The sequence below is a fragment of the Heliangelus exortis genome, chromosome 11, assembly GCF_036169615.1.
Source record: "Heliangelus exortis chromosome 11, bHelExo1.hap1, whole genome shotgun sequence".
Taxonomy (NCBI): Eukaryota; Metazoa; Chordata; class Aves; order Apodiformes; family Trochilidae; genus Heliangelus; species Heliangelus exortis.
In genome coordinates, this window is record NC_092432.1 from 17,798,102 (window position 1) to 17,824,414 (window position 26,313).

General features: G+C 37.4%; 1 protein-coding gene across 3 annotated transcripts in view; it reads left to right on the plus strand.

Moving 5' to 3' along the window:
• Nucleotides 1–26,313, plus strand: part of THSD4 (thrombospondin type 1 domain containing 4) — a 288,268-nt gene that overhangs the window by 97,438 nt on the left and 164,517 nt on the right. For all 3 annotated transcript variants that reach the window (XM_071755032.1, XM_071755030.1, XM_071755031.1), the window contains one exon: nucleotides 1,156–1,258. In XM_071755032.1, the coding sequence (XP_071611133.1) occupies nucleotides 1,156–1,258 (103 nt within the window). The remainder of the gene's footprint in view (nucleotides 1–1,155; nucleotides 1,259–26,313) is intronic.

Genomic DNA, 26,313 nt, shown 5'->3' on the forward strand with positions numbered 1-26,313 from the left:
GAGCTCTTCTTACCAATTCTCTTGCTGCTCTCTTCAAAACCAAAAGTTATTTAGCCACACTGCTTTCATATAATATTGTCTCTAGTTTTCCCTTGAAACCTGCCTCCTATAGAAAAAGTATTCTGCTGTTCCAGTGAAATTCTTCATGTGCTTTCAGCTGTTCTTGAATAGTGTTTTTAATAGCCACTTTGATAATCCAAAGGGTACCTGAAAAAAAAATGCATCTGTGGCCAATGATTGTCTGTTTTCTCTGTGCACAGAGATTGTTCTCATTAACATCCCCACCCCCCACCTTTTTCACAAATCTTTCACCCCTTTGTGTGTGCCCACACACAGAAGAGTTTTTCACTGTAACTGCTGTAGTATGAAGATACAGGCAGAACAATTAATTATTTAACTTGTGTCTAATTTTGGAATCTGCTTCACTTCTAAACAGGGCTTGTCATCCAAAGGCAAGCATTGTGGGTGACCTAACAAAAGATGTTACTTCTGTCTGCAGAACGTGCCCTGGTACAATACGTATGAGTGTGCAAGCAAGCACTTGTATGTATGGTCCTCCCACTGTTTAGCTTTGAGAATTCTGAAGCTCATATTTGAAGGCATGAGTTAAAACACTAAGTAATGCCATGACTGTAATAGCAGTATGTAGAAATAAAAGCTAAAAAAGTGATAATATGTTATTGAAGCACAGGATGAGAATAAGATGCTGCTGTGGCCAGCTTTTTATATGCTATGGAAGCATTTATGTTAAGTGTTTAAACTCTTCTGAATCTGAGCCCAGAAAATTATTAATGAAAAATGAGAAGCTGTTGTGGAAAGGAAATTATTTGGATCTAATTTATGGAGTTTATCTTGAAGTGTCATCTTTTTGCTGAGGGAAATAACTCAATTAAAAATAAGATTTTTTGTGGAACTGTTGCTCCATGAACTACACAAATTAATTTTTTTCTCGAGACACTTTTGATACTGTTACTTAAAAGCATATTTTTTATTACTTGTTTTAAAGAAAAGGAGTCTCCTGGTGTTAATACCATTTATCTGCATTAGAATTTGTTAATGCTCTCATTAACCTTCTAAAGTGACTCGATAAGAAAGCAATAATAACATTACTGTTGATTGTGACTTTTATTTTTTTTTTTTTTTTAATTTAAACAGATGTGTCCTGAAAGCAGCAGAAATATTAGAGAGGTGCAATGTGCATCATACAATAACAAGCCATTTATGGGTCGATTTTATGAATGGGAACCTTTTGCAGAAGGTAAGGGAGTACAACTTTGTTTTGCATTATTATGCATGTTTTGTTTTGGAAAGGCAAATGTCATTTTTACACAGTGGAAACCATCAGCCTTTGTGTCTTGCTTGTTTTGCTCTGTTTGTCTGCTGCATATATTCGTGGGCATACAAGTAGATCTCCCACCAATATTTATAATATTTTACAGAAGTGAAAGCATTTAAGTCCTGCTTTGACTGGTACACCACTGGTGCTGTTAAGTGTTGAAATAGTATTTCAGTTACTACACTGTCTTTTTATACGTTTACTTTTGACAAAGGTTCATTATGGCTCTGTTTCAGTAAATGAAGTTATTTTTTTTCATGCTAGCTTAACATGACACTTGTGATATTTATGCATTCATATCAGAACTCTCTGACTGCCTAATTTGTGTTTTCTAAAGGTATGTTTGATAGTTGGGATGGGCTACCTGTGCTATCAGTTTCACCAGCTGTGTGTTGAACTGGTTGTCCTGGAACAAAAAGCAGCAGCAGCTCTAGTAGTGGTACCCATCCCTCTCCATTACTAGCACTTAGAGGATAAAGTTTAAGTCAGTTGAGGGTTATAACCTTTCTTTGGAAACAAGTTTTGTGAAATAGTTATTTATTTTGTTTGCCTTTCTGTAAACAAGAGCTGGGGCCAGGTATATTGCAATCTCTGATTATTTATGAGGTAAATATTTATTCTTCAAATAGGTCTGTCTGTATTCAGAAGAATTTACTTCATGTCATAGCTTTAAATTAACATTTTTAAGAAGTCACTTTTTACAAAACTTAAAAGACCAAAGAGGATTTCTGCATAGAGAAATAGGTATGCATACTGTGGACTAGCTGTCTTTATTATTCTGAAGTCATTCTACCACTTGTGCATCACGATAGGAGAGTGCAGTGATGACTTTGTTATCTGCTGACTCATTCACCAGCAGGCTCTGTGTGCTCTGTACCATGTTCTGTGCAATGTCTCCCCTCTGTGTACAGGAACAGCTGTCATCTTAAAATTTTAAAATTATAGACATAGGCCTATCTACTTATCCTTTCTAGATTTGAGAAGAACAAAGCAGAGGAAAAGAATATACCTATATTTTTAAGTGCCTCTTGAATATGGCTTTCAGTGCTTTCAGTAAGTGTCTACTTATAATACAACTCTATTCCAGCCAAAACCAGCACATATACCCAGAAATGGACATTTCCATGGGTATTTAGCATGCTCTCTGTACTTCCTTTAGATGAGCAGCTTTGATCCACAAGTGATGTTATCTATTTTTACAGCTCAATGCAAGTTAGTGCAGATGCATATAGGTTCACATCTGACTCCCAATTGACCTAACAATGTTTGCTTCTAATAAAGCCATGGTCAGTTCTGGTTTTATCTGTTTTGGGTATAGTGAGATGTGTGGAGCTATGCCTCTCATGTCAAATTATGACCACCCGGTATATACTATGCTTTTAATTGAAGTCACATTGAGCTTTGTGAAGTTGTCTAAAAGGAAGATTCAGAACTGTAAATCTTTGGCACTTTTGTTTTTCTGCACTTTGGCAGAAAAAAAAGAGCTTGGTATCCCAGCGACACATGGCTGAAGGCATGTTCTGTGGACAGCATAACTTCTACAACATGGCCCTAAAGACTTCAGATGTATTGGCTTTGGTACATTTTCAAACTGTTATTGACAAGACACAGGTGAAGCTGACCCAGCTCAGCTCACCTCACCTCCATCTCTTTGCTTCCTACACAGCAGCTTTGACTCACTGCCCTCTGCCAGGAAAGATGACTCAGGGGATCTAAAACATGCCATAATAATTTCTTTTTTCCTCCCCTGCATAGCACAAAGCTTGCTTCTAATGTTTATGTTGGATCAATAAGAGCAGCTAAACCATAATTTACAGCCTTGTCTTGATGGTGAGTTAAGTGTAATTATTTATTATTTTTTTCAAAATACACATTTTTATTTCTCCCTTGTTCAGATCGATGCAGCCACATTTCTAAACCCTGTTTTATCTGCTACTGCTCCAACACAAATTTTTGTCTTTATTAAAAAAGCCATATTAAAGGGGCTGTAAACCCTTTGGCTTTAAAGTATTTAATAATAATAATAATAAAAAAAAAATAGTTTATGTTGGAGAACCAAGAGCTCATCATGACTTAAAGGGCAGGTTTTGAGAGGAATTGTGGCAGGGGGAAAAGATCACAGTGACTTGACTGTAAAACCTGTAAGAAAGTTCAAATCTAGCTTCAACTGGGATAAAAATTCCTGTAGCTGAAAGCAGCTCTAGCATTTATTACACTGATGTTAATGCTACATTTTCTGGGGGGGGGCAAATGGGTCCCCAGTCTCCCCCAAGTACTGTTGTTGCCAAACCTAACTGCTGATGGGCACCAAAAGGAGTGATTAAAAATAAATTGACGTGCAAGAGGTTGAAAGGTGCTAGGTGTGTTTCACCCTGGACTTCAAGTACTCTTTCTCTAAGATGACTTTGATGTCAGCACTCCATCCTGAAGCCTGTGTTATGTTCAGAGAACTCACTGTGGAGGTTGGTTTTGCATGCTGTAAAATCCTTGCTGAGTTTATTTTGCTGTAAAATTATTTCTAGTAACCTGACTTCTAGCTACAGATATCTGCCAGGTACAGCTGTGAAACATCTAACTTCTGAAGAAAATTAAATGTGCAGCTTCCACAGGTGTGTAGCAAATCTGGCAACTTTGGCACTGTGTGTCATATATGAGGCATTTATGATTTAAAATTAATTAATTTTGGTATTAGGATGTGGACTAAAGTTTGATGCAGGGCTGCTACATTTATTTATTCGAGGTTTTCTTTTCTGTCAGATTATAAGAACAGATTTTAGTCATTTTGAACGACACAACAGCCTCTTGTAACACATCAAAAAGTAGTGGCCTAACTTAAGATACTAATTTGCTAAGAAGCTCCTCTCGTCCACTGGTGATTGAGGACATTAAAGAATGAGTGAACTCTGATTAACGTGATACAAGTAATTCTAAAGTGGAGGAAAAGCCTAATTGATCTTTTAAAAATCTTGGTTTAGTACTGAGAGGTACAAGTAGCAATAAGCACTTCTGGAATGGATTAACCCAGAAGGCAGAGGGCTGTTATCATGAGTGCAGTTAACAGAACAGTGCAGACACTGCCTTACAGGTCCTCAACAAGCAGCTGTAGGCACTTCAGTATTTTTGCTGATATTTCAGGGTTTGGGAGGTTTTGGCTTATTTGCTTGGGTTTTGTGCAGAGAAGGGCATGTAGGCATGAGAGGAAACCATATATTCAGTTCTAAAGTCTCATCATTAAGATGTCTTGTGGAACATTTTCCATTCAGTTGCTCAGCAGAAATCATTCACCACAAGAGAACCTCAGGACATCCCTTTTTGAGCATGCTTATAAGTCTGCTAAATAAATATCAAACTTGTGACAATTAGCACTTCTCTTGGCAGATTTCTAGGTGTTCAAAGTTATTACATGTGACTGTTAGTGTATAGCTACCAAATATGCACTGATAATTTTACAGTGACTTTTGGGACCAGAAATAAATGTGGTCAATTGGGTGCTGTGTAGTGTTGCAAATCTGAATATTCTAGGCCAACCTATTTGTTTTCAGTGGTTTAGTGGGTTGTTTTTTTCTTCTGTTAGAATTGTGAGATATGTGTATAATAAATTATAGGTACATATTGTTTCTACACATGTTATTAGTGCAAGCATTCATTCAGTGTCTATTGTTAGACTTCAGTACATCTTACCATAAAATTATTCTAAAAACATAGTGAAATTTGACATATCCAGAGTAACATAATATTTGTGTTATCTTTTTAGGTTAACTGGAAGTGGAATGTCAGTTTAGAATCATTAGAGAATTCATCCTTTCATGATATTAGTAAGGTAGACCCTGGTGTGTGTTGAATGAATGTCTGTGGTTTTTTGGCTAGAGTAGTGCAGTTGCTGAGAAGCAAAGTTAATGTAGCCCCTGTTTGTGAACTCTTGGCCTTTCCTGGTTTGTAACTGGCAATTCCTTATAGCTTAGGGTATGCTGTGCTGAACAAGCATTCCTTTAGTTTTCTGAGCAATACTTTGACAACCTAATTTTTTCACTCAAGGACAGGAAAAAATTCTTCCTGTTTTATGTATGCTTTCTCTAATAAGTTACTTCAAGTCAGTGAACATACAGATGTTAGCACATATACACAGTATATAATAACCCAGCTGTGCTGCAGCTCATCCAGCTGTGAGATATTATATTCAATGAGACAGCTGCTTGAAGTCTTCTGTTTCTCATGACAACAGATCATACTTCTTTGCTTTTTTTTGCCTCCACCTGTTAGAAACCTTCTTGATTGCTTTTATTCTATTTTTAAACTAGTTAATCTTGAAACTTGTACTTTAATAGCATACACTATATTTTTTAGGACTTTCTATTGCCGTTCCTGTTTTATGTGAAATGCTGTAGTCAGACAGAAACATCAAAGAGACAGTTTTGGGAGGTTTGAAATGTAATGAGTAGGTGGTGTTTTTATTTGAGAATCAGCTACAATTCAAACAGTGCACTCTGATGAGAGGTAATAACAGAATGATGGGTAATAACAGAATTGGCATTCTAACATTTCATTAAAAAATAGGGGGTTATTATAACCTGTTTTCTTCATTGTTTGTAGTATGTTTATAGAAAAAAAACCCCACTGTCTATGAGTTGGTTTCAGTTCCCTCCGACAAACCAAGTCTATGCCTATCAATTAAAATAAGTGTTACTCAACTATGCTGATACAACTCCCTTCAATTTGCTATTCTCGTGTACGTTTCACATTCTCTTTTCTTCAGGGTTATGCTCTAACACTATTTGAGATGTGGGAAATTATTTGGGAAAATCTAGTGAAAAAATTGTCAAGTTTTGCATTCTAAGAGCTGATGGCTTCTTGTCTTCAACTACCATGTGTGTTAACACGTGAAACATACTGCAATTAGCTTTGCTGGCCCTTTTCTCTTATCTGTTGGGCTACCTGTAAATTGAATCAGTCTCAATCTCTGTCTCTTTCTGGAACAGTGACTTAGCAAATGAGTAACATTAGGCTGAACAGTAAGCCAGTAGCAGTTTAAGAAGACATCCTGAAGCATGAACCTAAGATTATTGACAGGAGCTGAAGCACTATAGGCATACAGTTCCTCTTGGGTTCTGCAGGAAGATGAGCTCTGATTTCCTTTGGACTCTGGAAATTGGGATCAAGGCAATACAGTGTCCATTTTTCAAACATTACTGAAAATTCTATTTCATTTGAAACTGAAGTCTCTTTGTAGTGTTGCTCCTTATAAGACTGAAATTTATTCAAATGCAGTAGTAGTAGTTCATTTATACTATGTCCCTTTTTCCTCCTTTATTCATTCATGATTTGTGAATGGATCACAAGAGAAAGCAGATGGAAGTTTGCAATATTTTAATAGTATGGCTGTGCTAAAATATCTGAGGCATTTCTTTGACTTCATCAAGAAATCTGCTTCCTGAACATCTGTTGTTTGGAGCTTGACCTGGAAATTGTAAATATCCTGGGTATTACTGAAATATGTAATACTTCTATAGAAAGCTTTAATAAAGAAAATATGCTTAGATACTTGTATATACGAAAACCTAAAGCTTCCACATGGCATTATATTTATTCTTCTTATATAATTTTATTAATATACATGTTTTGATTTGCATTTGTAAGAAGCTTAGCTTACAAATATCAGAACCTGGCTTTAACTTGGGATTCTCTAGTTTGTTACAATGCAAATAATAATGCATGCATATTTTTAACTGTACTACTTTAAGCAGGGACCATACTCTAATACCTGAAGTCAACTATTTCCCTGTAATAGGTCATATGCACTGCACGTTGTCATGTTTCTGGTTCACTGTGCATACCCCCATTTCCCCACTTTTCTGCTTGCTATTTGGAGGGGGAAGAGAGTAAAGAGGAAGGGCTGTGAGCAAGAAGATTTGGGTATTTATAGATGGACAACTGGATGAGCCTCAAGAACTGGAGAGAGTCATTACTGGAATAGGAAAAGGGTAGGGAAGAGACTCCCTATTAAAAATAATTATCAAGCTATCATAGATTTTAAAAGCTACTTTCTTTGCCTCAGTTTATGTGTGGAAATTGTTTGTGTTACTCATTTATTAATTTCAAAATTTTAAAAATAGTTTCATGATATTTTCATGTGTTTAAATTCAAAAAAATCTACTCCGGTCAAGAGTGATTGTCCATCTGTGGTGCCAAATGTAGCAGACTGGGGAGCTCCCTTTAAGGTGCTGCTGAAGTTAAAGGAAGGCCATATAAATATGAATTTTTATAGGTCATAATGGTGTAAGAATTGTTGAGGTTAGTGGGAGTTTTCCCGCTCACTTCAGAGGCTTTTGGATGAGGTCATTTAGAAGCAAATTTATCGTGTAAGTAAAAGTGAACAAAACTGAGGTCTGATCCTGCAAAACTTTGATGCAGATTTCCAGATTTCATTGTATTCAGAGCATTGGTATGTACCTAATTCCATGGAGGCTCAGGAATTCACAAGAAATTTTCACAGTTTCTTCAAAAACATCAAGTTTTCCTCTCAGTTTAGAGAGTCCACCTGCAGTCCCTACTCTGATCAAAGGTTTAAAGAGCTTCCACTGATTCCAGGCCCCATTCTGGTGAGTGTACAGGTGGGAACTTGGAAAGCTTTAGCACATAAGCATGGGAATCAGTTTTCCTTCATTCTGTGAAGAATTACAAGTACACAAAGAAATGGGTTTTAGGACCATCTCAGAGAACAAATTACTTCCTTCCTAGCACCCCTCATCCCCAAATGTCTGTTTTTTTTTTATTGTATGTGTTCTTGAACAATTAAAATCCTAACTACTAAATGAAATGTTTATTATTAGTGGTGAACAATTTAAACATTAGCAGTTCTGAAGGATCAAAATAGTTCGTGTTCTTAGTTCAAAAAAGCCTCCAAACACTGAATTAACTCTTGGAGAAATGAACTATAAAAGGGGTCCTAGTAAAAACACTGTTTCCAGTCTCTTTTGGGAGACTCATTGTTTCCAAGTGTTTTCCATCATGTTGAAAGAGTGTAATATTAAGATAGTTTTAATTTATGGTTTGCTAATATTGATCCTATTTCATGATCAATGGATAGAAAAGGAATGATCCCTTTTACTTCAGTGGGAGTAGATAAGAATCTAAACATATATGTTCACAGTTTCTATTTGTGTACTCAAAAATTACTTATGCACACCCAGCAGGACACCTTACACTTTTGCTTTCTGGAATACTAGGTGCAAAAATCTATTTTCTAAATAGAATTTCTATTTCATACTATGGGTTTTAGAAACCAACACCTACATATACTGAAAAGATAGATACTCAAGTTCTGCTTTTAGTACAGTTTGTGGATTTTAGCCAATTAGCTTTATAAACATTTTAGCTTTAACTCATCAGTTCCGCAATTGAGGGTTGGGTCAGTCTGCAAGTGGGGCTGGAAGCTTTGATCATGGTTATCAATAGCAGTGGTCTGTGAGTTCACAAGCCCATAATTTGTGGCCAGCTGAAAAGTTTAGGCAGCCTGGTCAAGTACAGAAGATGTTAGGTTTCAGATCTGGCAGGTCTGCTGATGCTGGGTTTCAGTAGTAGGGGGCTTTTTGCTGATTGTTTAACCCTAGTGTAGGGCACTTAAAACGTGAGCAATTTTTGCCTGAACCAGACAACCCAAGCTCCCCCAGGTAAGGCTGTAATTGCAGGCCCACCAGTTTACAGGGATGCCTGGGGTACTGCTGGAGGGGCTGCCCTAGGGTCTGTCCCTAAGCCACAGCTGTGGTAAAGTTTAAGACATGATTCTGCATCACTGCTGCATCACACACGTGTGTCCCTAGAAACATGCTAACTGGTCATAGCTGTACTTTCAGCCTGTGGCTGAAGGAATAGCCATTTGCTTAAGCCTTTCTTATTGTGATGCAGCCTCTTTCTGTGGGAAACAATTGAGAAGAGTTTATCTTTTCTTTTGTAGTGTAAGATGAAAGTTTGCAAGGTTAGTCCTTGAGGCTCAAGCTGCTACTGAGATTTGTCAAGCTCAGTGTTCGGCTGGAGCCACAGTGCAAGACTTTCAGAGAGGGGGACAGATGAGAGGTTGTAAAGATAAACTACTACAGAGGGTTCATAAGGATTAAGTATTAGCCTGTCTCTCAATGTGGCATTCCTTTGAAAGCCTTCAGATTGCCAACTTCCAACTTCATCTCCCAGCATTTCAAAGGAGCACAGTTTACAGCTCTCATTGCTAGAAAAAATTAGGTTACTTATTAATAAGAGCGTGGGTGTCTGCTGCACATTATTATTTAAATATAGGCATTCTTGTGTTTCTGGAGTAATCTACTTGTTTTGAATGCAGTTTTTGGTAGTGCTGAGTGTTATGAAGGAAATAAAAAAGATTTTGCCAATTTAGCCAGCATAAGTAGTTGGACTGGCATTTATATACGCTTGATATTCTTTCTTTTTATGATGAATTACTATTTTCAAGGCAAGGAAAATCTTACCCACTGTGAAAGAGAAGCTTACAATATGGATGAACATCAGAAGAAAGAGATTCCCAGTGGTAGTATATAAAATGAAAAGCAGAACTGGCTTCTATTGTGCTCTGTTTCCATTAGACATCTTGGAAGTTTTATAAGCACGGCGCATAATAAATATCTAAGCTACAGTCTGAGGTCTTTCACAAAGGAGAGACACGTCTTGCTAATGTTTTTCTGAATTAGTCCTCCCTCTTACACCCAGATAGATACAAATCTCTGGTATTTGTCCACAAAGTCAACTTGTGAATTTGTTAATTTGCTCTCCATATTATTCTACATAACTCTGAATTTAAAGTCAAACATCACAAATTAAAAATTAAGTTTGAAAGAGCCTGAGAAACTGCATTAAATTTGTTTATATGACCGCAAGGAGAGAAGATCTGCTTCTGAATGGGTTTGTTCAGAGGCTTAAAATTACAGAGGTGCAACTCACTTTGGTTGGTTCTGCTGAAATGGTGCAGTGATCCCTCCAGAGGGAGATCACAAAGAGCTAACTGTTTGGATCCCTTACACTGCTGAGGTGAATATCAAGTATAAAAACAGAAACAGACCTCAAAAAGTTGAGGCTGATCTTTTTTTAAAAATATAATATAAGTCTGGTGACATCATCAGATCTGAAAAGTAATATAGACTTTTACTATATATATATTTTTTTTCTACTCCCATATAAATGTTAACCTAGTGTATGTAAAATGCATTATAGCAAATCCACAAGCAATTTCTTTCATTGTAGCAAATACTGTATCTCATTAGAGCAAAACAAGCCCCCAGTTCTGTTGCAGAACATCTGCTAAATAATTTCAAGTTCCTCCAACGATGCTGCCAAACAGCTAAAAAGTCAGCATCTAGTCCATTACTTTGATCAACTGAAGAAATAAAATTATAAATAATGCAGCAAAGCAAATCTGGTGAAAGGCAGAGCAGTGCTCTTGGCCCTGTTCTCAGATAGCTGAGAGAGCTGGGACTGGTGGGGATGTGGCTGCAGGCACTGGAACTGGTGTGCAGAAGGAAGGGCTGGGGTGCAGAACTGCCTTTCTGGCTTGCATAGTTTTCCTGTGTAGCAGTGAGAAAGTCAGTTCATCTTTCTTTGTCTAGATCTTGACTCTTAATCAAAAGTTTAAAATGCCCTTTTTAATCTCTCATGGGCCTTAATGTATATGAGACACTTTAACATTACTGACTAGAGCCAAAGTTGTCGTAAACAAACAGAAGCTCAGTGTTTACATAAAATTTGGCTTCATTTTTGAGGATGTTTAATATCATCTGCTTTGTGACTCTGTAAGTTTCTGCTCTGTGTGTCTCAGGAAAGAGTCCCTTTGAGGTCTTGCAGTGTTAACATTTTGGCTCTTTGTTTTCATTCTGAATGTGAACAAAAACGGCAAATAGGAAAATTTTCCAGAGAGAAAAAACATTTTTAGGTATCAAATATTGTAATATTGTTAGCATTTAGAAATAAAAATTAATAAATAAAAAAACAAGAGTTAAATAAAATGTTTCAGCACTGGAATGAAGCAAAATAGAGATACTTTCTTCCCTCTGTCTGTTTGTTTTCAGCAAAACCAACATGTTCTGAAGGAAGATTTAACTTTCCATGAAATTTAATTTTTTGAAACAATGAAAAAAGTGTCAGTTGAGTTAATCCACTGCATTTTGAGAAATATACTGAAAATGTAATATATAAAATATGTCCTGAAGTGCAGGTACTGAAGTGATACCATCTTCTGTGAAATTATTGTTGCACAAGAACCATCTAAAGGTTGTCCCTTCTTTGAATAGCAGTATATTACACCATACCATTGTGTGACAGTAACCATGGCCTTCTGTCTATATATTTTTGTTGCTGTTTTTTGTGGTAATATTTTATTAAAAAAAATAGTAATTCAGAAGAAATTATGACAAAACAATGAAAGAGTTGCTGCATTTCTCTGAATTGTGTTTTTCCTGCTTACCTCTTAATATTCATTATTGAAAGAAAGATGCACTCTGAAGTTAATCTGGTGCATTTGGGTATTAGAAAGTTGAAGATGGACTTCACACTGTCTCAGAATTGTATAAAAGTAATTAAAAAGTCTTTCTAATTACATAATTTGGGAGATATATTAACAAAGGTGAGGGCTAAGGCATTCTGCTTTACTTACATAGCACAAGCTTCCTCAAAGATATCTGCATTTTTAGCAGTGAGAGACTGGAAAATATTGAAATAACTCATTTTGAAATGTTGATTTTTTTCCTTTTAACTGTGCAAGTAAGTCTAAGAATGTCAAGTCTTCATTATGCAATTTTGTCATGGAAGCATTAAAATACATGATGCTCTCTCTGTGTTAATATATAAAAGTTAAAATTACTACACTACACTTGATCTTAGCCAAGATTAGATAAAAATGTGCATGGAGACAAAAAAATACTAAACTTTTCAAAGAAATCTACCAGCATCTATGCATGGTAATTGCAAAGAAGTGTTCCACTAGCTACTTGAAATAAAAAAATCCAGAAAAGGAACAAACCCCACTGTGTTTTCATATCACAGTAACTACTGTCAGGTGAAGTAATCTGTTACAGTATGAAGATTTGAGAACCTTTTGGGAAGCCTGAGTGCAGTGGTAGGAGTGGTTTTTAAAATTCATGCCAGGATGCCATGCACTAGTGACCAGTCAGGCCAAGAGGGACTCTGCTCATTATGAATCTCTTGGAATTGCCCTCTTGGTTTGTTCTACTTAAAACCAGATCAGGAATGTAGCAGTTTCTGGCTTTGTATATTAAGGGCGTAAGAAGAAAAAAAAAAAGCAACTTTTTGTTTTATTGCTTTTCTGCTGCAGGAATTCAACTAGTGGCATTAATTAGGGTGTCAAGAATCAAATTACTTTCATTCTGTAAGATGCATTGTAGTTCATACAGACAAATGTGTATCCTAGGAGGTTCAAGTGTACAGCCTGTTCTATGCAGATGGCAGGACTGTGTGATCATGCTACACCTTTGAGGGAAGTGAGAGCCTTAGATCTTTGAATCTGAGGTTAAAAAGAAATGCTGAAAGAAAAAATTGTATTTGGAACTTTGAATTAATTGTGATTTGTAGTTTCTGCTGTGCCTCAGGAAGAGAGAAGAACATTAATTAAGAAACAAAAGGGTTTTTTGTTCTTGTACCCTTAGCATAGAGGGCAGTGGGATTTCTGGGTTTTAAGGGGATCTTTTCCATGAGGTTCTGTTGTCTTTTGGGCAAAAGCAGCTCAAGATCAAGATTGTTTCAGTGCCAGAGTGTCAGACAATATATAGACTGCACTTACTATATTTTTGAACTTCAGTCATTTCCAAGAGATTCTTGCACACAGCCAAGTCCTTTGAAAAGCAGAGAAGCCTGATTCTGAACTGATTAAGTGGAGACAGAGGAAATGTGATCTTCTGTACTGTACGTGAAAGTATGCCTGCTCTAACTGTGTAGTCTAGAATAAAATTTAAATCACCAGCTAACATTTAGCATTATCCTTCAGGAAATTTTGGGGATTGGAATGATCTTTTAATGCAGGATTGCTTTTGGTCCTTTTCCTAGTGTACACTATTCTGTGAAGTCAGCTCTCAGTCAACAGAAAACACTTAAATTTTCAAGGACAACACATGTTGGTTTCCAAATGAAATAATAAGAATGGTGAGTTAGCACTGAAGTTCAAAATTCAAATCAGCATAAATGGAGTGGAAAAATCAGTTGCTTTACCATGCCTGGGAGTTTGAAATCCCAAGCTGATAATGTACCATTGGTTGTAGCAGTTTTTAGGAATCAAGATCATGATAAAAAAATAAAGTGCAAGACTTAAAAAGAATTTTTCAATTCAGAATCAGGCTACCTCTGAGATTTTACAAGTCCTATGAGTGCTTCTCAGTGCATGCAGACTCTTGCAGAAAAAGCTGTACAAATAAGCTTTTGTTTTTATTCTTACATGTTCATCTTCGTTCTGATTAAGTGTATCTCTGTTTATCTGAGTTTAATTTTCATGGCATGACTGTTTACAAAGAGACAAAAATAAACAGTTACCAGTAGTCAGCACTGAAATATGTATTTTAGTTCATTGAACTATGCACAAACAAATTTTAAAACTATGTGGCTAATCCTAGAAGCAGTTAGTCTTATCTTATTTATACAATGATAAATCCACCCCCACCATTTAACTGAGGAATTGTGTGTGTGCAGATTTGTGTGGTGTTTGTATATGAAGGAAGTGCTTGATGTATGTATAGATTATATCATACACTCTAAATGTTAATCAGTTTATGATGTATGAAAAATATGCTGCAATACATATTAGGATATTTGTGGCAGCATTTAAAATAATGAAATACTTCAATAAAGTACTGCAGTGTTGCAATAATTTCACTAAATATTGGAATTAATATTGATCACATAATTGCTTAATGAAATTTTTATTGCATTCACATGTAAGTTGATTTTTGTTGACCAAAGCACCTGTTTATACTGGATATCGACCACAGTTACTGCTGGATATTGAGTTTGGAAGGCAAAGAGAAGGTAGCTTGTGTTCCTATACTTGTAATATTATAATTTAGTCAGCATGGGCATTGGTTGCAATGAAATCCTGATGACCTGAGGATTTGCATATACTGGCAACTGGCATATACATCTACACCACAGGCAGCTTAAAATCTGTATACACTTCTCTTCACAGCTGTTTCTAGTCATATGAGGAAGATTGATGGGTTAGAACATGCCAGAGGCTATACCTCCAATTGCTTTTACATCCATCCTCTACAGAACCATGCAGGACAGGGGCCTGAATTACAAACAGAGATATAAAACCAGGTGTTAAGTTTTTGAAGAAACGTGTGTTGTTAAGAACAAAACCAAGTTTCAAAAGAATTTTTCTACAACCTAGGATTTTGGTTCTCTTAAGAGAAGATCTTATCTTCTCTGAAGATAACATAAGATGAGCTGTGTTCCTCATCTTAAAACAGAATACTTTAATTTCTGCATAATGCAGTAAAATAATGACATTGTCTTTGTCTACATGCAACAGGAGTGTTGAGTTTTTTAGAGATAAATGGCTATGTTGAGAACCCAATCTTGCAGTGTGTGTGTTTAGGAATTAATCTCTAGGTTATCTGTGGTCTCATCCCATGAACTAAATGCAATTTATTAGAAGGAGAGTGTCTTCCAGATTAATTTAAACTGAAAGGACTCCAGTTAGCACACTTAGGAATTGCTTGGCAATATGAACCAAGAGTGGTCAGCAGGGATTTTAGAGGGAGTTTTGTGTCAAAAGAAAACTTCTTGGCCAAACAAAAATTATAATGTAGATACATCTGTTGCATTTACTAGTATTTGAACATGTATGTGGTGTCATTGAGAAATCCCAGTATCATTAGTTCAGTCTTTAGAATGGTTTTCTGGAGAATCTGGAGCTCAGTTTGCTGCTGCCTCAGCTCCCCTTCTAGCCAGCATCCAGTGAATGTGGTGCTTCTATGCCTGAGGAGCTGGCCTGCCATACAGCAATTGCAATAGGACAAGTGCAAAGAAAGTCAATAAGCTATTGAAAAATTATCAAAATGCCCTTTGCATTTGGTCACTGACTGAAGGCAAGCTTCTGGCATGGAAGGAGTTTCACTTTGGGTGGCTGAGTAATGGGTGAAGAGGCTGCAAGGCTGTGACAGGTGAGTGCTCTCAGGAAATGAGAACACAACAGCCTCTTGTAGGGATCGTTGCTAAAAAGCAAACTTCCGAGTGGGCAGCTTCCCCTTTTGTGCTGTCACCTCAACAGGAGTAGGGATTGAAGTGCAAATAGATAAAATAAATTTTAAAAATGTACTTGACTACTACAGGAAGTCTGTCTGTCTGCTGGTGCTAGAGAAGCCCAGGGCTATGCTAAGTGGCCACACTTTTTGATCTGTAACTTCTCCAGTGAAAAAGACAAACACTGCGATGCTGATATATTTCAGTTATTAAGTAACATTTCATCTAGTTCAGAGAAAAAGAAAGCAAAAAAAAAAAAGGTTATATAACAAAAATATACAAAATATAACGTATCTGATTAAAAACATTTGATTTTGGCATTTTCTTCAATTTTATAATGATGTATTTTCAAATATAAACTGGGATGTATGGAACAACTGTGGTTTATGTGAAAGCCTGACCCCTTGTGCTTGTAATGCTTATGGTGTGCACCCTAGGAAAAGCCAAAAGGATGCTAAACTTGTGTGGGAGAAAGGAGTTGAATGAATTATACATGACTGGAAGATGAGTTCACTAATAGAGTTATAGGCTGACATTTGCAAGTGCAAGGGGGTGCAAATCAGTTGCAACCCCTAAATTCAGTGGAATTACCTACTGTAAATAAATATTTGTAAGATCCAAATCAGAGCTTCTGAAAAGTCCTGGGAACTGAGAAGATGCTCTGCTTTGTTACTGACAGGCAAACTGATGCTATATTTATGTCTTTATAAAAGGAAGATGCATCATGAGGAACCTAGTCAGGTGATTGTAAACTTCTTTTTCCAGAAGGTCAAAAGAAAGTCAAGATTCTGAGACTGTGATTTCAGAGTTTAGTTTGACTTAAGGTTATAATATACACATTGTTTTTTTTTCCCTCCTATAACTACAGTTTTTGGAATAAGTACATAAAATGTCATGTTCAAAATATAAATGCAAAATCAGTTTAAAAAAAAATGAGCTTTGGTTTGAGATACAGAGAAGAAAACAAGAAGAGAAATCAGACTTAATGCCTGCAATTGCTCTTATGGTTCCAGTGATAAATGGACACTCAGAAATATATCAAAAGTAATACCTGGAACAGCATTTTCAAGTGATGAGCTGAATCTTGAAATTGAATAAAATTAGTAAGAATCTGTGGACATAATCTTAGGTGAGCTGCTGAAATACACTGGGTAAAATGTTTCAGGAACAGGATGGAGATGTATCTGTATGAGCTCTTCTGGGACACACACTGAATACTGGAGTGTGCAGATGCACGTAGGGAAGCTCAGCATCCTGTGCTGGGGAGTGCTCTGCTCGTGATCCAGAACACATTAGAAATGTTAGAACTGTTTGGCTCAACTGAGCTCATGAGTTGGAGGGCTGCCTCTCTGCCTGTAAGGGTGGAGAAGGTATGCAAAGTATTTAGAGTATGTGTCCATACATGTCCTGTAGATTGTGCTCTGTGTGCTACAGCAAGGAAAAGTTGAGAATTGCTTTTCAGAATAAACACAAAGTATTTCCTTTTCTGGGGTGATTTTTTTTTTTTTCTTGAAGCTTCTTTTATCCTGCTTTCTGTCATGTATGTAGTTGTTTGACAATATCCATAGTCAGGTCTTAAAAAACATGAACACTGCACTGAAATGATGAAGCCTCAAAGATCACATTTTAGGGAAAGGTTTTTGTTCACTTACCAAATTTTTGGTCTGTAATGAAGTACCTTTTAAAATACATTATCTCTGCACACAGGGCATAGAGATTGTCATATTTTTATCTGTAACTTTAAGAAAATAGTGACATTAGGAAAATGTGACAAATATTGTGACATTTAGGATAATGTACAAACAACTGGTAAAGTACAACGAGCTGTCTCTGGTACAGAAAGTCATATTGATGATAAAATGTGTAGGAGTTAGACTATGGGTGATAGCCAGTACAGACATTCCTGACTTACTGTGTTGATGAAGTGTGGATGCAATTCTGTCAGTCTGATAATGTAGTTTAAGAAACTTTAGAATGAATTTTATTGCCTAATTTTGGTCACTTTACCTAAATATCCGAGTTTTCACTCTCTGTATTGCTGTTTAGTGTTCTCTGGTACATTGCTTGGAATGATCACAAGTTTTTATGGGTGTTTTTATGCATGAGTATGATACATACAAGGTTTTGTGGCAAGATCTCAGGCCATGTTGGTATTTTTGTTGATACACGGAGTAAATTTTGCTTATAAGAGAATATGACCTATTTGGAATCAGAGTCTTTGGCTAAAAATAAAGGCCATTGTCTGCAGTTGGAAGTCACAGAACAGCTGAGGTCAGAAGGGACCTCTTGACAGCCCCCAGCTCAAGTGGGCTTAATTAGACCTGTTTGCCCACTACCATGTCCACTTGGGTTCCAAAAGAACAGATCTGTCAAGTAAGAGCTGCATTGCATAGAATAACATAGCTTATTTTAAACAAGAGAAGTGAGTGATCTCTTAAGACTGGTACTTGGCAAATAAAGCTGATGTAGCTGAGTGCTTGAAAAGGAGCTCCTGCACTCTGAAAATAATTACTTATTAAAGACAGTTTAATAAGAAACTTTATTAGTGATGCATGCCTGAGTAGCAAATATGTATTACCACTAAACACCTTAATAACTCCATTGGAAAAAATATACTTTAAAATCATTGCCCAGCCGTTTAGAGGTCCAGCAAGGTTCTAAGCTGCACATTCAAAGCTCAAATATTTTAAAGAGAGAACATATATACATCAACTGATGTAATTGTGTAGTTCCCAGAGGCAGCATATGGGAAAGTTGGTGTTTCCAGTCTCAGGGGCATCAGAAAAATCTCCCCATAGTTTCACATGTGATTTATAAGGTTTTCTAGCACCCACAATAATTTTGAATGGAATGGACCATCAGCAAAAGCCACGAGGTGTGCTTGGGTTGCTCATTGGGGTTACCCAAATGTGACAGATACAGGTTTCAGATGTGATCCCTTCTGCCATTACTGTTCATATTTCTTCCTGAGCCTGAGCTGGTTTCATGCAGCCTTGAATCTAGTAGGAAAGCTTTAATGGGTCTTTGTAAAGAGCTATGCCTAAAAATCTTATTTATCAGACAGGTTTGTGCAGGAGTGGTCATGTGTCAGAAACTTGTAAGGTAAGGTCAGACTAACAAACTAACTGGGTTAGAATCTAACCTGTTATGGTCAGTCTTTAGCCAGGGGATGTTTCAATTATGAGCCACCCTGAAGGTGAGGACTCTGAGGGTTGCTTAGGTCCTCACAGAGTTTCTCATCTTTCTTCTTGCCCAAACCTAGGCAAATCACACAGGTGAGAAAACTTCTGAGAAGAATGTGTCTTCCCAAATAAGATGGAGAACAAAAAATATAAGTCTTTGCTAGAAAATAAAGGAAACACAAACTGTTTTAGTTACTTTTCCATTCAGCTGGAACAGGTAATGGCCTCTCCTTTTAGACCCTGTACAACTAGATAGGATTTGTCCAATGCTACACATTTTCTTTCAGTAACAAAAAAGATTCTTCTGTTTCCCATATAAACACAGTTAGGATCCAACTGCTTCCACTGAAGTTGATTATAAAAATCATAATGAATGCAACAGCTTAAGGTCAGGCCCTTAAAAATAAAAATGTAAAGTATACTAACATCATAACCCTTTACTATTCAGACTGGAGCTGAGCCAGTCTGGAACTAAGACAAAGCATCAAAGATGACAAAGCTCAATTCACTTAATAGACAACAGCAAGACAAGAATTTTCATTATTCTTTCTCCAGAGATTTCTTAGCTTATATATACAATGGTATTTGGTGTATCACATGCTTACAAAAAAGCATGATCTGCCTCAGGCTAGAATTAAATTGGTCATTAGAAATGGCCTTGAATAAACCCTTGTCCCAACTCAGAATACTATTATAGCAGGTATTTAATTTTAAGTATGCATTTTTAATAGCAATGATTAAAAAAAGCAGCATAGGTGATGTGCAGTTTGCAGACTTTTGAGTCCATTTACTTTCCAGTGGAAATGCTTGGCTCTGAGAGGGTCATGCAGAGAGAATCACATTGTTCACATCCTGATTATTTTACCTGAACTGGCTAATTCAGTTCAGTGCTCTGGTGAAATCAGTGAGTGCTTTGGGCACTCATGCAAGCTCAGTGCTTTCTGGCATAACTTTTGTGCAGGGCACTCTTGTGCTGAAATGATAAGGGTTTCAGGATGATGGTATCATTCTTGTGGTGATTACTGAGGTATTTTTGCTCTCTCTAGTTCTTTTAGCACCAGTGTGTTAGGTGGCACAGGTATCCTTTGCAAGAAAATCATGCTCCAGAAAAAAAGAAGGCTTTCTACAGTGGTTTTAACACCCCCATTTTTAGGGTATTTAAACTTTTTAAAGTGAAGACAAAAAATTTCTTTCTAATTACTGGATTGCTTATTACTTTCCGGTTGATTATTTTACTAGCAGCTAATCTAGGGGAGTTTATAATTTCCTGTTAGTGTTAAGGGTGAAAATCTGCTACTCAGCTTTTGCATCTGAATAGCAAATTAGATGCTTCTAATGAAAGCAGTGATGTGTCATATAAGTTAAATACTTACATGTATGTGAAAACTTAGAGAACTTGTCATTAGAATTGATCAAATTAGTGATTTTTGTTTCTTTTTCTCTTTTTAAAATACGTTAATTTGCAAATAGCATTAGTAACTGTTTTCGAGGAGCAATACCTGGACTTCGTGTTTCAAAATGTTTCCATGTTTCATTAACAGTGTGGGGTTTTTTAAGTAAAGTAGTCAGTGCTTCTGGTTTCTGAGGCCAGTGGAGCCTGTTGGCCCTTCTCCCTAACCCAGGAGGAGTTGACACCACGCCCAGAGTCTGAAGCAGCCTCTCCTCTGCAGGGCTTAATTTATTACTTGGACATAAGACTTCTCTGTGGCCTACCATACGAATCCAGAGGCTCCCTGTGGTTTCACTCCTCCTTAGGTAGGAATAATTTGGCTCTTTCCCAGTCCTGTCTTGATAATTGATCCTTCTGCCTTTTTCTTAGAAGGGCAGTACTTGTTACTGCCCTTAGATGTAGACTTGTAGAACGATGAAATTTGTATGGAATAGCCCTCTGCTTTCATGTATCATATGCTGAAATTAATTTAAAAAAGGAACTAAATGTGGTCCTGGACCTTGCAAGTGGATATTTGGGACTGCTAGGTCAATTTCTGTTCAGGCTGAGAAACAAGAGGAAAAACAAAAATACTTGAAGAGCCAAGTGTGTGGTGGGCAAGGAAGCAGAGAAAGATGTTGGTTGTTTCCAAAGACACCTTCTCTACAGAAAACTTATGTATCTCAAATACTTATACTGGCTTTTTTGCTAAAAGGGTGCCTTGACTTTAGGAGCTGTCTGGTGAAAACAGGGAGGCATATTTGTTCACCTCATCGTGTTACTGCTGCTGTACTGTTTAGGTGCAACACCTGGATTGCATCCAACCATCTTTGGCATGTGAGTCTGTCAGGATGTACCTGCATGTACATAAGCCCCCTTGTAATGAGCAAGAGATCAGGAAGAAGAGGTCAGAGAGAAGGAAACACTCAGATTGCATCCTTCTGAGCACCTGATCACTGTGGGAGAGGATGCCTGTAGATTTTGTATGAATTACATCAAGCTCTGGATTCCATGATGTTTTTTTCCAGGAACATATTCTGTCTTCAGGCTGCCTTCAGAAATGGGAGCTCAGTAGTGTAGTTGACCTTGCACCTGACATTTCTGAAAGTAATTTTGTGAAATGTTACTAAATGTCTCCAACATACATATAAATAATCTCATTGTCTCTGTTACCCAGACCAGGAAACTCTTTTTTTTCTTTTTTCTTTCTTTTTTTTTTTAATGTAAGAGAAATATGGGCTGTCAGTATCTTGAAGTATGGAGAGAGTGATAGTTTTTCTGTTTTTCTTCCTCACGAGTAGAAAAAAGAAAACACTAGATGTGTTATTCTGTTCTGTTGTATATTTCTAATTCTTCTTTATGTTGATACGTTTACAATTATCTGGAATTCTGATGCTATCTAGGTGGTTACACAAATTTAAGTTATTGAATATGTGGAATCTCTGCTGAATATGTTCTTGTTTTAGATCCAGAGAGTGGAGATTTTAATAGCTTGCTTTTAATACTTCTAATAAATCACAAGTTGAAATGACTAGTTTACCTCATAGAAAGATGTGACTTGCTCATCGCTGCTTCTTCCAAGAGTTGCCTCACTTGTTCTGAATTTAGAAATATTTCCAGTGGGCTGGAAGAGCTTTAGGAATTGCTAGATTACCCGTGCACATTTCTGCTATAAAGGCTAGATCAGGATTCATTTAATTCTGATGGTGTAGTATTTTTCTGCTAAGCAGTTGTTTGCCTGCAAGGTTTGCTCTCTGCTACCTTTAGTTCATTGCTGACGTGGTGCATGTTTCCATGTGCATCCATGGATTTTATTTGAAGGAATCCTTTCAAGTAAAGCAGTTAAAACATCCATGAAACAAATGGCCTACACACAAGTGACAATGGGCTTACAGTCTAAGAATGTAAGCTGCAAGCAGTAACCATTTTGCAGAATGCCTGTCTTGTCAGTAAGTGCTTATGAAGCCTTTTAATAATGGGTACCCTTTTAAGATCCATATAAAACAGGTAATTTTTAAGCACAGGTTAGAACCCCTATTCTTTATTTTCTACAATTATGGAATCAGGTAATAATTATGTTGGAAAAGACTTTTAAGATCATCAAGTCCTAATCAAACTAGTCCATAAATACAGAAACCTAGTAAATTCAGTGCAAGAAGAAAACCCATTTATTTTTCAAAAGAAATTGACTGCTAGAGAAAAGCAGTTTATTCTCAGACTTCCAAAGCCAGATGCAAAGGGGCAGCTCTTAAAGAAAAGAACTAAATAAATACTCAAAGATGTGTTTTAATTATGCAATAATCCTTCTTACTGAGAAATACAATAGAAGAAAAAAAAAGCTAACTGAGTCACATATTGTTCTCAAGGTCAGAAAAACAATGAAGTGATGTAAAACAAAAATGGGAAAGAAATGGAAGAACCTTTCAGGGAGGAAGATTTAACTTTGCCAGGTGATTCAGCATAAAGAGCTGCAGGAACATGAGTGAGAGGAGTCAGAGCTACAACCCTTACAGAGCCATTTGCTTCCTATGTGACCTTGGCAAATCTACTTAATCTCATTGAGCTTCAGTAAATGGAAATGGGCAAAAAGCAAGTTCACTGTCCTGTCACTTAACTGTAATTTCTACATTAATGTACCAAAGAGAGAAGAGTAGAATGCTGAACCTTCAAGCATCACAACAACAAAAGGGCCACTGAAAGTAAAAGTCTCTTGCTATCCTCCTCTGTGCTTCATTTTAGTCAGGTAAATAAATGTGGGACTGTTAATGTGAGCACATGCAAATACTAATGCAGAATCAAAGTCTAAAAATGAAGCAGAAAATTAATCAGTGCTGTTTACTTTAGGATTTTATGTTGACTACTCCCAGTAACCAGATGTGAGGTCTACAGGTTAGCAAAAAAAACCAGAAGTCCCAAACTGTGACTAACCCACACTGTCAAATGTCTCAAAAGCTATCCACAGGCTTGCTGACTTACTGACTGGAAATATTTTTTTGGTCATCAAACTTTCTGAACTTTACTAAATACAATAATAGGACTGGCAAAAAAAAAAAAACATAGTCTGATCCTACTTATTGGTAGCTGATACCTGAAAAGTACAGTGCCCTCTTCTGACTTGCCTTCAAAAACTCAACATTTCAGAAAGGGAACCAGCAAAAATTGGATGATGAAAACAAGCCTTGCTGCCATTCTCTATGCTTGTTTTATGGCTTTTCCTGTGGTTATGCACTGGCTGAGCATGGCCACCTCAGGATACCATCAGGAGGGGGAGGAGAAGGCAGTCCCACAGTATATAGTGTCCAAGATTGAAAGTCACACCTCTTGGTGTGTCTGCTGTTGTTCCTATTATTAAAATGTGATTTCTCTAATGATTTAAGAGGCATGTTAAAAGCTTTTCATAGAATCATAGAATTGGCTGGGTTGGAAGGGACCTCAGAGATCATCAAGTCCAACCCTTGATCCACTCCCCCCGTGGTTCCCAGCCCATGGCACTGAGTGCCACATCCAGGCTCTTTTGAAATATCTCCAGGGATGGAGAATCCACCCCTTCCCTGGGCAGCCCATTCCAATGTCTGATCACCCTCTCCCTAAAGAAATTCTTTCTAATGTCCAACCTAAACCTCCCCTGGCACAACTTGAGACCTCTTGTGCCCTCTTGTCTTGCTGAGAGTTGCCTGGGAAAAGAGCCCAACCCCCCCCTGGCTCCAACCTCCTTTCAGGGAGTTGTAGAGAGTGATGAGGTCTCCCCTGAGCCTCCTCTTCTCCAGCCTCAACACCCCCAGCTCCCTCAGCCTCTCCTCATAGGATCTGTGCTCGAGTCCCTTCACCAGCCCAGTTGCCTCCTTTGGACCTGCTCCAGCACCTCAATCTCCTTCCTGAGCTGAGGGGCCCAGAACTGGACACAGGACTCAAGCTGTGGCCTCCCCAGCGCTGAGCACAGGGGCAGAATCCCTTCCCTGGACCTGCTGGCCACGCTGTTCCTGAGCCAGCCCAGGATGCCATTGGCCTTCTTGGCCACCTGGGCACACTCCTGGCTCATGTTCAGCTTCCTGTCAATCCAGACTCCCAGGTCCCTCTCTGTCTGGCTGCTCTCCAACCACTCTGTGCCCAGCCTGGAGCTCCCAATGGGGTTGTTGTGGCCAAAGTGTAGGACCCGGCACTTGGCCTTGTTTTGTAGGTCAGGTCCTGACCTTACAGTAGTCAATGGATATTTTGGCATTCTACCCTTTCTCCTATGATGGTGTAAGATTATTTTTTATGATGCTCAGATTTGTACATCTTCTGAAGAGGCCAATTGTATGAGGCTGTGGCCCTGTAAAGAGAGAGCAGGCTGTGAGAGCTGGTTGGTTGTTTGTGTGGCTGTGAATGCTTAACTTGGTACAGTGTCTGCCAGCCAGCAGCAAAATGTGGCAGAACATCAACATGAATCTTTGAAAATAGGATTATGGAAGTGTTTATGATATAACCCAAGTGGCAATACAATGGAATCTATCTCTTTTTTTTGAAAGCATGATATTAGTGGGCATTACCTAGTTTACTGGGATGTACCTAGCACAGTTATAACCAAATAAACCAATTGAATTTGCCTTTTGACTTCTGTAAGAAAATCAGACTTTGAAGAGGGATATTGAATGAACAGATTTCCATGGAGTTTCATATATAGCTTGTTTAAATAGCAATCTAGGAAACCAGAAAATGAAAAATTATAGTAAATGCATCTACAGTTTTGCATCATGATTGGTTCCTTTTTATCTTCTAACATATATTTGCTATATAGGGTTGATTATGTACTGTTTTCTAATTTACTCACATTTCTTGCTTTGAAATTGTGGAACCAGCTTCATAGCCTTTGCTCAAACCCTCCAAATCTCCAGTGTAGCTGGTTCAGATTTGTAATTGCATAATATAACAAAAAAATCTGATCTCACTGTGGTTTGCTCCATTTCCTGAAATTTCTAGTTCATGAAAGTTTTAGTTAATTCCAGAAGTACTTTCTTTGAGTAAGGCAGAATAAATTGTCTGTGCTAATTCAGTTTGTTGTCAAGAATTGTTTTATTGATAATTGTGAAACATAGAATTCTAATGTATATTATTTAGGTCAGTTAAAATTTTATTGTCCTTGTTGCTTTCCACTAAAATAAGTGTGAGAAATAAGATATCAATAGCTGTAAAAAAGCCAGTACCAATTTCTTAATGGGGATAACAGACAGTGTTTACACTTTGCATTTGTTCCCAGGCAGATCTAATGCTCTGTGTCTGTTCACATCTTCCTCATTTCCTAGTTCAAGCACCCCATAATTCTTGTATGTGACCTGAAACTATGCTGGGAAACTTGTCTCCGTTCCTAATAACATCAGAGACTTCTTTAATATTTCCCATTATAAGAAAAATGTCACATGCTGGAATGGGTTACAGTGTCATCCCAGCATCCCAAGCATCCCAAGCATCCCAAGGTTGAGGTTTTCTTCTTTTCTTTGACAGCCGTGAATGTTCAGATGGTTGGCAAGAAACTTCCAAAAATCTCAGTAACGGGACTGCTTGTAATTGTGGCTGGAGTGCCTAAATCCCATTAGAAAACTGTAGCTGTCTTTGGTGTGGGGCTCACTGAGAACAGGATAGTCTGAAGTTTAAATAGGAAAACAGAAATTACCTATAGAAGCCAGGTGGTATTGAAGTGTTGTGCAGCTGCTCTGCTTGGCGTGTTTTGCTGTCTCTCCAATGCCAGTGGTGTGGCAGCACTAAGAATGGGTCACTTCAGTGGACTGATGTCATAGATCCCACAATCCTTACTTATGTCAAATTATTTAATTTATTTGAAGTTCAGGTTCTTCCCTTTAGTTTCAGTAGAAGTGTTTGCCCTGAACAGGGGGAATCTGATTTCCTTCACTGCTAGTTTCTCAATCACCTTGATAGTCACCCACTACTAGTTTTGGAGGGGTTTGTTGGAAGGAATGCTCTCGTGCTTTTATTGTGGTTGAATATAGTAATATGAAGAACCTAAATATAAACAGATGTCAATTTTTAAAAAGTCAGCATATTGCTGAAATTTAATATTTTTGTTAGCGTCACTGACAGCGCTTTTATTGCAAACCATTCAATCCCTGGTTTGTGTTCAAACAGCA